At 40.8% G+C, this 11,326-nt stretch overlaps 1 protein-coding gene across 2 annotated transcripts in view; it reads right to left on the minus strand.

Moving 5' to 3' along the window:
• The window catches only part of LENG8 (leukocyte receptor cluster member 8), a 119,230-nt gene that overhangs the window by 73,963 nt on the left and 33,941 nt on the right, over positions 1–11,326 (minus strand). For both annotated transcript variants that reach the window (XM_018570860.1, XM_018570859.1), the window contains exons 5-6: positions 6,661–6,774; positions 5,610–5,865 (exon numbers count right to left, since the gene is read on the minus strand). In XM_018570860.1, the coding sequence (XP_018426362.1) occupies positions 5,610–5,865; positions 6,661–6,774 (370 nt within the window). The remainder of the gene's footprint in view (positions 1–5,609; positions 5,866–6,660; positions 6,775–11,326) is intronic.

Below are 11,326 nucleotides of genomic sequence, written 5' to 3' on the forward strand. Positions count from 1 at the left end.
TTTTTTTTGTTGTTGTTGGTTTTGATGTTCTTGTCACTGGGTATGTTGCCCGGGTTTTTCCCTTTGTGCGGGAAATGTTGTAACCTCATCATTAAAAAAAAATAATAAAAAGTATCTTTAAAAAAAAAACCTCGATCCCGGTTTTAATTCTACCGAACTGTTGTAAGTACAGCCTAAGAGCTGCGTGTTTTTACTATTAAATACAATTTTTACACTATGGAGGCGCTCTCTTTTGTTCTTTTTCTCATAGACTGGTGTTACATCTAATCTGTGGGAGCTGCCTCCACCGTGTTTGCTGTATTTTTATTGCTGGGCTCTTTTTGGATTTGAAGGCGCCGGTATTGTTTTGCAAGCTTGTGTACCAAGTAACCAGTTCTACATACAATGTCTTGACTTTGCTTCTTGACTGTACATTACTTGTGACACTTTGACCTGAATTAATGTTCTCAGTAACGCTATGTAAAACCAATAAAAAATACTTTGGAATATAGTATCCTTGGAATGACATTTATTGTGAGAACGGCATTTCTGCCAATCCAGGAATGGGAAAGATTAAGCCATTTCGAAAGGTCAGCTTTGATTTTAATTAAAAGTGGTTTAAAATTGGCCTCAAAGATCCCTGAAATCTGGGGTGTAATACGAGTACCTAAATAAGATACATGGTTTTGTGCCCATTTAAACGGAAATGAGGATTTAAGACTTGAAAATCTATGAAGGGGGAAGAGAAATGTTGAGTACCTCCGATTGGTGGTAGTTGATTTTAAAATTGGATTGTTCAAAAAGGTGGAAAGTTCTTTAAGTAAAATTGGTAAAGAAGTTTCAGGAGAGGAAATAAAAGGTCTGCGAATGCTGCAACTTTATGATGGACATCTCCTATCTGAAGACCTTGAAATGTTTGGATTGTTCCGGATCTTTCGAAGGAGAGTTTCTAGAGAGAATAAAACTTAAAGGTGAAAGAGGGCAGCCTTGTCGTGTCAAGGACAGAGGAAAAGAGGGTGATAAAGCTTCATTGATTCTAAACTCTGCCGTAGGAGACGAATAAATGGCATCCAGCCAAGCGCACGTTAGAACCATAACTCAAGTGTCGGAATTTAGTTTTTAGAAAAGTCCAATCTACTCTATCGAATGCTCTCTCTGCATCCATAGAAAGCAATGCAAGGGGTGTTTTCTGTGAATGCGTTAGTGAATTATATTGAGTACACGAGAGGTATTATCTTTTGCCTCTCTATGGGGCATGAAGCCCACCTGATCGTTATGAATGATAGATTGAAGGAGGGGAATTATTCTGTTCGCCAAAATCTTGGAGAAGATCTTAAGATCAAGATTTAAAAGCGAAATAGGTATATAGTTTGAGCAAATAGTGGAGTCTTTATTTTCTTTAGGGATCACAACAATGTGAGCTTGTAGAGTTTCAGTAGGAAGAGTGTGACCATCTAAAATGGAATTGAATGCAGAGATGAAGCGAGGTGCAAAGTGGTTTGCAAATGTTTTGTAATAGGTTGTAGTATATCCATCAGGGCCTGGAGATTTACCCTGTTTGGGGGATTTCACTATTGGTTAGAAATTCTGCTATTGTTAAAGGTTTTTCCAAGGCATTAATAGCTTCATTAGCGAGAGTAGGAAGTCCAGATTCTGTAATGTAGTTTTCAATGTTCTGTTGCCTGGAAGGGAGCTCAGCAGTTGGAGGTTTAGTAGGTAGATTGTACAGATTTTCGTAATAAGAGCGAAAACATTCCGCTGTGTCAGAAGATTTGACTGCCATTCCTCCTCCAACTTGAGAAATGTGGGGAATACAAGTTTTAAAAGGAAGCTTCCCTCAAGGACTTAGCAAGTATTTTCCCTGATTTATTTCTGAATTTATAGACCGTACGACTGCTTCTAGTTAGTTAGTGAGTTTGTGCTAAAGACCTTTTATAGATCATCTCCAATTGAGAATTTGAGATAGAAGTAGGAGTGATGCGTGATAATTTGGATTTCTTCAGAAATGAGCCCCTCTGGATAAGCTGTCCTCTATTTATGAGCCTCACATATTACGATATCAGAGGATACTGAATTCTGGTTTGTTTCAAATAAACTTTTTATCTCATTTTGAAGCTCTGTACGAAACGATTTGTTCTGAGATAGTCATTGAGTTTCCATCTCCAAGCTCTAGGAGAGAATTTCCCCCAACGCAAGAGTAAAGTAATGGGTGCATGTTCAGAAATTGTGCAAGTATCTATAGAAGATTCTATAGCTTGGCGAAGAGCATTATGGGATATCATAATGTAATCTATACGAGTGTAAGATTGATGTGGGGCAGAGAAAAAAAAAAAAGGTATAGTCTTTGGTGGTAGGGTGTTGTAAACGCCAAACATCTACTAGATATAGGGATTGCAATGCCTTTTTAATTTTTCGGAGAGTGGCATAGGACAAGTGATGTTTTAAAGACGGTGTCCAAGATAGGGCCTAAACTGAGATTTAGGTCACCCCCAAAAATCAAGACCCCCTCTTGGAAATCTGAGAAGTGTCAAGCATTCCTCAAGAAAAGGAGAGTTGACCCCCCGCTTGGGACTGTATATTGACGTCAATGTCACTCGTCTACCGTTCAAATCTCCAGACAAAAAGAAAAAACAATCGAGAAAAATATATATCAAAGCGCTAAAGGTATAAATAATATGAAACTTAGTGCAACCAAGTGATATAGTGAAATTTAGGGTTTAGGCAGTCTAGCCCTAAACCAAGTGATATATCTTACATAGGATCATGAAAAAAACAATTAAATTAATAATTCAATTGTGCTGTGGAAAAACAGATAGTGATTGGGACAATAAAAAAATTTCAACCACTGTGTAAAGACATCAAATTATATAATAATATATAAACGATCCACGCAAAAAAAATATATTAAAAAACGTTAAAAATAAAGTGTTCAGTGAGAAATAAACGTAAAAAACGTGTGCAAGAGAAATTGTTAATGATATATATTGTTGATGATAAATTTTTCTTAGCGGTGGTCCGAGTGGTTCTGCCAACGTATTGGAGTCCACACGGACATTCCAAAAGGAGTTTTGCTGACACTGTGCCTGAGACGATCCAGCTTCACTTTTGGGAAACAGCCAGCGCTACAAGGGAGAAAAATCAAACACTCACCTTGCAGGGACTGAGAGTGGAAACAACTGGGTCCAAGTTTGAAAGCACGATTGCAGGCTCAATTGTCACTAACTAAAAGCCTTTGATCCAGCTCCATTTGGTGAGTACCCACCCAAGAGGGGCTGTCGGACCACCGCTAAGAAAAATTTATCATCAACAATATATATCATTAACAATTTCTCTTGCACACGTTTTTTACGTTTTTTTCTCACTGAACACTTTATTTTTAACGTTTTTTAATATATTTTTTTGCGTGGATCGTTCATATATTATTATATAATTTGATGTCTTTACACAGTGGTTGAAATTTTTTTATTGTCCCAATCACTATCTGTTTTTCCACAGCACAATTGAATTATTAATTTAATTGTTTTTTTCATGATCCTATGTAAGATATATCACTTGGTTTAGGGCTAGACCGCCTAAACCCTAAATTTCACTATATCACTTGGTTGCACTAAATTTCATATTAATTTATACCTTTAGCGCTTTGATATATATTTTTCTCGATTGTTGAAAGGATTCTTCCATTCTCTTTTAGAGCTGCTTTAGGTTTTAATTTACAATACATATTTCCCCTTTAGTCTCTTTTCCAGAAGCACGGATTATCTATTTTTCAAAAAGAAAAAACAGCATTGAGGGTCAAGATATTGGGCTTGAAGGGACCAACCAACTTCTTTAGAGAACAAAATGCTAACCCCTTTTGTCTTGCATTGTGGATTAGTACTGTGGTATCCTAGTGGAAACCTGAAGTTAGAAAATTTAGGAGATTTTGACAATTGGAAATTAGTTTCTTGAATAAACGCGACTTGGGCTTTAGGACACCACAGTTCATTTAAAATACAATTTCTTTGTATTAAAAGGAAACAATGCGTATGTCAGTCATCATTAGCAAATCGGAGATATAAATTAGAAGAAATTTAAAAGAAAAATGATAATGATCGTAGATCATTTTAAATCCTATGTTTAGGGTGAGAAGGAAGGTGGCCCAGTTGGCCAGCCACCCCCAACATCAGCACTCGGAAAATGCAACAGGATAGGACAGAAATGGAGAATCAGGTAGAACAGGAAAATAATGTGAAAAAAGGAGAAGAATATAATTGAGCTTAAAAAAAAAAGGAGTTGTTAGAAAGAGGGAAGCAATATGGAAAGGTGTGGAAAATAACAAGAAAAATAGAATCCGAAAGAAAACTAAAGTGGATCAAATTCTACTTCCAACCTTCCACAAATAAATGTAGGGAAGGTCGGGAGAAGAAAAAAAAAAAACCTATTTGGGAGCGTAGGCAGCTATTACGGAATATGGATCTGTGCCCCCCCAATCTGAAAAAGAATCAAAAACAGCAATCTTACAACAACAATCTGTTAATTAAAATGATTTGGAGATACTTTAAATACTATAGTATTTGTTACCTAAAAAAAAGTAAGAACAAACCTCCCAAGATCTCAAAACAGTAAAAATGTGAATATAGTAAACATTAAGTAATCACTACTATATTATATACTACACTACTACTTGAAATACTGCTATATCTTAAGAAATGTAATGGTCTTTATTGTGTGTATCATGGATATTTATGTATATCATTGATATTTTGTAATAGAGCTTGAGTATGTTGGAGGTGGTATCCAGAATCATGGTATGTTGGACCATCTTTGAGGATGCAATATAAAAGTTAATAAACAGTATATTCAGAAAATTTTTCTATGGATGGCATCTCCTCACCCAGCTCTTAACAACTTGGGACGCTTTGGTCTGCTCACTCTCCAGCTCCCGTCCAATGACATCAACGGCCCCCAAGAGCTCAGCGGGACGTTCCAGCGAGTATCCTGCCCAGCTCCCGGCAACCAGCGACTCCAGTGAGCTAGGCAAGACGCCACATTCACCCCCTTAGCATGCACCACCAGCATATATGCTCGCCCCCCGATATGCACCACCAGCACGCACACACACACAATCGGGCAGCGAGAAGGCTGGGAACAGCCCTGATTACTCTATAAAGCCAATAGTTTATAGACACCTGGCCATCACATCAACATGACCTTGTTTGGTATCCCATTTAAAAACTTTGTCCATTAACAACTTTCCACAAGTTTTGGCGTGTGCTATTGAGAATTTGTAGTACCAATGCGGGACATGGAGACCGCGCTCGTAATTGGCATCCTAAACCAATAGTGTTGAGGTGGTCAGGGTTCTGCGTAGGCTACTTGAGTACCTCCACATCAAACTAATCAAACCATGTCTCTATGGAGCAGGTTTTGTGGACAGAGGGAAAGTCATGCTGGGATGGGCCTTCACTAAACCACCACCACAAGGTGGACAATTGTCTAAAATGTCATTGTATGTTGTAACGGTACCCTTCACTGGAAATGCTATACCAGAATAATGACCAATTTCTGAAGAAAAAATGTGACCAGCTTCATGCATGTTAAAGAATGACCTGGAACACACTTTAATTTACCTCCCAAAGCTATTTACTTACGTTTCATGCGGTTCCACAACTGTTGTCCTTTCTTTGGCTTTGGTGTTTCATTATAATTATGCTGCTGGGAATAACTGTTGGAATTCGTGGTTGAATGCTGCTGTGACAGTTGGCTGCCTGAAGATGCTCCTTGAGGACCAGATTGCGACAAGCTATGACTTACAGTTTGATGGGAAGCTGGCTGGTTACTAGGCGTAGAAACTTGCGGCTGGACAGTAGAATAAGACATGCTGTCTTCCAGGCCAGGTACTGCAGGCTGAAAGCCAATTGATAAAATTACTAAAAGTACAGAAATGTTATTAATTTTCATATTCTTGACAGGAAGAGGATTCATGTTTGCTTTACACAGCTCTCAAAAGCATATCACACAGCAAAAATAAAGTCTACAGAAACTGCAGTTTGACATGATAAAGTAATATTGTATTACATTTTACACTATAGGTCATGATAAAATATACTTTATAAAACACATTGGGGGAATTTATCAATTATCAATGCTGTCGCATCATCAACGTCTCTCAAACTGTCGTATTCCTAATTTCTAGTGCACATAGCGACAGATATATTACCTTAGTTTATGTTGCATTCCTGAATGCCTTCGTAAGGAGAATAGTCTCAAAACTGTCACTATATTTTTCTGTCTGTAATCTGTCAATCTAAAGCTTGCTGGGAACCTCCTGGATGACAGCTGAATAGCCCTGAGGTGATGAGCTAACTTGAGGGTATGAGTCATCTTTACCATAGTTTAAAAAGTGCTCACTCAGGAGCACTTCCAGGATGTGCATCTGTTTGGCGCTTTTTTATGGTCGCCAATGCTGTACACAAATTACGCAGTTGAAATATGCAAAATGTCACAAACTATGTGCAGTGAGTTGCAAACATTATGTTGCAAGAACACAAAGACACATAAGAGATAAAACTCTGCTGTTAGTTTGCAACAAAATGTTTAGGTGCAAAGACTAAAATGTTGTGCTAACGCGTTCATAAATCCCCCCCTCCCCCCATTATCCTTACAATATAATGAGAAGTAAATGGCTTCTAAAAGTCCTACCTGTGTTAGGTTTCCCTGGTGTTGCCCACCTGCTTGGGTTTGTTGAGATGCTTGTGACTGATAAGTGCCTGACATACCATACTGACCAGGAGGAGTATATCCACCATACATATTCTGTAAAACAGAGCATAATAAATAAAGGGACTTCTTACTAATGTCTAAATCTAACACGGCAGTCTTTAGAAGTATGCTTGCGTCAAGACTATGGACATTTAAGTAAAACTAAAAAAGGCAAAACTTTTTTTGTGGGAGATTTGTTGTATAGTGTGGTGGAAGTTCAGAACTGCTGTCAGGTTTTTATTGCGGTTTTCCCCCATTAGGGAGATTCACTCTCAATATTTTAAATACCAATGTCACCGGGAACTAAAATAATGGGTAAATTGAAAGGAGAATTATGGGGTGAGTGAAAAACACTTATCCCCATAATTCAAGCCGACCTGTGACAAAGAAGCTGTCACAGGTTGGCTCTATTGATCGGGAAGTCTGCGAAAACACACCACCGATCACAGACTCCCGATCCTCTACCCCTGCAGAGAGCGGTCAGTCACCGCTTCCCGCAGGGATTCTCCCCCCCCCCACCAGTTTCTCCAGCGCTTACTGGAGGAACGGACAGGGGGTGGGGAGAGAGGCTGAGCTAGCTGTCAGTCAACCAGCGGGCTGGATCTAGACAGCAGTGTCAGGATCCATCCCGGCCACAGCACTCTCCGCATACAGGTTTCGGGTCACCGGAGGACACAGCATAGGTTCTCCCGTGACCCTGCTGCTCGGGAAAATGACTGGGGAAAACCTAAATTAGGTACCTGGTAACTTTGTTTACAGGAATCGTCCAGGGCAGCATCTGAGAGAAGGGATCCACCCACCTGAAACAGGAAACACAATTAGAATAAAAAGGGTGGTCCCTCCTAACCACCTTAGTATTACCAAGGAACTGAAGGGCAGAAAGGACCACCAGATAGTAACAATGAAATTCATGTTGAACCACCTCCCTCAATTAGCAGGGGTGGGAATCCGTGCTGCCCTGGATGATTCCTGGAAACAAAGTTAACAGATACCTAATTTAGGTTTTCCCCAGTCATTTTCCCGAGCAGCAGGGTCACGGGAGAACATATACTCTGTCCTCCGGTGACCCCAAACCTGTATGCGGAGAGTGCTGTGGCCGGGATGGTTTCCCCAGTCAATCTTCAGAGCAGCATCTGAGAGAATAAACTAGAAATTAGCATATTTTTTCGGGGGCAACACTGGCAAGAGCACCTTACTACTAAGAGTCTGATCACAACAGATGGAGGGTAACTCTGCAGTGCTACACCAAAGATTGTAACTCAGCTCAGTGACTTCCTTACAGATTTTCTCTGGCAAAAACCTAGCCCCTCTGCCCAAGATGAGTCCCAGGCCCTCATTGCAGCTGGTCATAAACAATTCTAGAGGATGACATGTCCGAAGCCACCAAACATCAGTGTTATGATGTTTTTCAGCCTGTATTAGGCCCTGAAACAGGTCACAAATATGCTTTGATCTCCTCAAAGAGTGACAGATGTCCAAGTAGTACCAGAGAAACCTTTTAAAGCCTTGTTAGATTTAGAAGCCAACATCTATCCGATGGATGACATAGGATAAAAAGAGAGGGATGCTGTACACCCATGTTCATCACCTACCTAAGATGCAATGGATTATGGCCTCTCAGGAAGGAAGGCATACATATATACCTATATATGTACACTCACACCCACACAAAGAAGGTGTATAGTTTGTTTGAGCCTCGTCTAGGACATCTTGCTGAATGTACTTAGGCCCTTGATCAAAGACTGTAAATTCCAGGACTTCTGACCAGTTCAGAATCCAAGGGCTCCCTGTGTAAGTAAGTTGTACCCGTCCAGTTAAACCCTAAGTTTAAAATTTATTTTACCATTTCCAGATTTTTTAGCTATTTGAGCCATTGAATGCACTCACAAATCTCAAGGAGAACTATGGGGTCAGTGTTTTTCCCCATAGTTCTCCTTAGGGTAACAGGAGGACACAAACTAGCGTCCTCCCGTTACCCTAAGCTCAGTATACCGTGAGCTACAGCTCGCGGTATACTGAGACGCCGCAGCGGATCCCGACGTAGATGACGGGATCCGCCCAGCTGCGTGAGTGACAGCTGGCTCTGCCTATCTAGAGGCAGAGCCAGCTGTACCCGCCCCCTCCCCCGTCCGTTTCGCCAGTCAGCGCTGGCAGATCGGAGCGGGGAGAGGGGAATCCAGCCCCTCCCCCTGTCACGGCAGAGAGCCGTGACAGGATCGAGAGGTGAGCGAACCTGGTATGTGTTCGCTCACCTCCCGATCTACTGAGCCGACCTGTGACAGTCTCATTGTCACAGGTCGGCTAGAACTATGAGGTGAGTGGAAATCACTCATCTCATAGTTCTCCTTTAAGCATAGGAATTTGTCAAATTAGCAAATAAATATAACAGGGTGTTTACCCCTTCATTACATGCACTCTCAGCACCGTGTCTTTCCCAACAGAGGAAAAACAGCACATCAGCTTTGTAGACATTACTGGGCCTGACCTGTACTGCAAAGTACCATGAACCAAGAAGAGGCGACTGAGAGAAATATTATATGGCTGGCCTATGATCCTAAGGTCTGACACTCCTCCAATACTATAGGCAGAATAGAGAAGCTGATGTATGGAAAAAAACACAAGCAGGTCGTCACTTTGACATACTGAACCTTTTGGAGTAAAAACACCCTACCATGTCATTGTACCCAATAGACCGTTATCTCTAAACGATGCCTATAGTACATAGGAGCAGGCACAATCATGAACCCTGAAGTATGTAGCTTGTCTTGTCAGTGATCTTGTTTATTAAGGCTGGTCCATATCTGCTGCATTCAGGTGTGTGTCCAAAACAATGGTATCAAATCACACATCTGTGTTCGATTCCAGTGCTTCACAAAAATAATCTGGCATGCAAACACACTACTTTGATTTTAAACCATCTAACATTTCCCTAAATAATGTGCATGAGCATGCAAAATGCCTTCTGAATGCAGAGAGCAGTCAGTATTCCCAAGCCATTCAGGGCGAATACAACCTTGACATCCTCTCCGATATAAGGCCAATTCTCCTGTGTGAAATCGAACAGAATGGAAAAAGCATGAAGTCGACCACCTGAAGCCATGTTTGAGGTGGATACAAGACAAAGCTAGTGATATTCATGGAATAGCCTGGAAAAAAAGCTATGCCCCATTGAAGACCGCTAATAAAACATATGCTATATACATCCCAATAGAGGTTTAACCTGTATGCATCTGGTAAAAGGACGCATTAACAACATCCTGTCCAGGGGGACCCCCATATGGTGAGCTTAAGTCAACCAGGGTTACATAGTAGGTGCCCATATACATAAGGTAGGCGGCATACAGCTACATTCATACTTGCCATTTATGTGCAGAGAAAAAATCTTGCGAGCAAGGTGCCCAAAATTATGCTCCTGTGTTAACTTATGCATGCACGTATGCGCCTGGACGCATCTAATATTCTGCCATCAACTGTGACTTACCTACGTTTACACATGTTGCGCTGACATGTGTTTACATGTGTCTGGAACAAACAGAAATCAACATCAAAACCTGGATGCAACTGACCTCTGTCCTTCACAAAACACATGTGTAGACAAATTCATAGTAAGTCTTAGTTTAAATTTTTTTTTTGTATATACGCATGTAATTGCCTTTATCCACCTTATAACTTCTGCAGAGGTACCACACACTTCTGTTATATTAACCCCTTTGTGACAGGAGACGTACACTGTACGTCCCGCCAGAAAGGGACCAAATGACTCGTCACGTACACTGTACGTGATGAGTTATTTGCTGCATTTGTGGGCTGGTAACCGCTGAGAATCAGCGGTTACCATTTATTAATGGATGCCTCAGTATAGAGGCATCCATTAATGAAAGGGTTAACCTTTTTCAGACACCTGATACCTTAATATCCGGTGTCTGAGAGTCAAAGCAGAGCGGGCAAACATGCCGGTGATCGATCGAAAGTTCGAACTTATCGAGTTCTGGGACCGCATGACTTTCGGTTTCCTTAGAACTACGAGGTTCGCACACAAAACTTCTTCTGCACGAGCGCCATTGCTCTATACACATGCACCACAGCAATAAAGTAATAAAATGAACTCGGATCACAGTAATCAAGGACATCATTAATCTGAGTTGCCCCACTCAAGCGGCGGCCATATTGAGTGGGGCACCGGAGATAAATAACGTGCTTGAGTACTGTGATCCAACTTCATTTTATTACTTTATTGCTTTGGTATATGTGTATAGGGCGATGGCGCTCGTGCACAACAAATTTCTTGGCCAAACCTCGTAGTTCTAAGGAAACCGGAAGTCATGCGGTCCCACAGCTCGATAAGTTTGGACTATCGATAGAACACCGGCAAAAGCCGGCATTCTGACAGCTCGTATAGATCTAGAGATATCTCTCTCGATCGTATACTGGCTTTTTTTTCTTTAACTTTCAGGGATACATAATGTATCTATTCCTGAAAGAAGAATGTTTCAGTTTTCTGATCGTTGTTGGAACGATCAGAAAACCTTTAGTGACAGCTGAATCCTGAACTGCTGCAGGATCAGTGTCACTAACTTATTATTGGCTGTTCTGAAGTTTGAAGCAG

Source organism: Nanorana parkeri, unplaced genomic scaffold (assembly GCF_000935625.1).
Source record: "Nanorana parkeri isolate BGI_ZX_2015 unplaced genomic scaffold, ASM93562v1 scaffold1613, whole genome shotgun sequence".
Classification (NCBI taxonomy): domain Eukaryota; kingdom Metazoa; phylum Chordata; class Amphibia; order Anura; family Dicroglossidae; genus Nanorana; species Nanorana parkeri.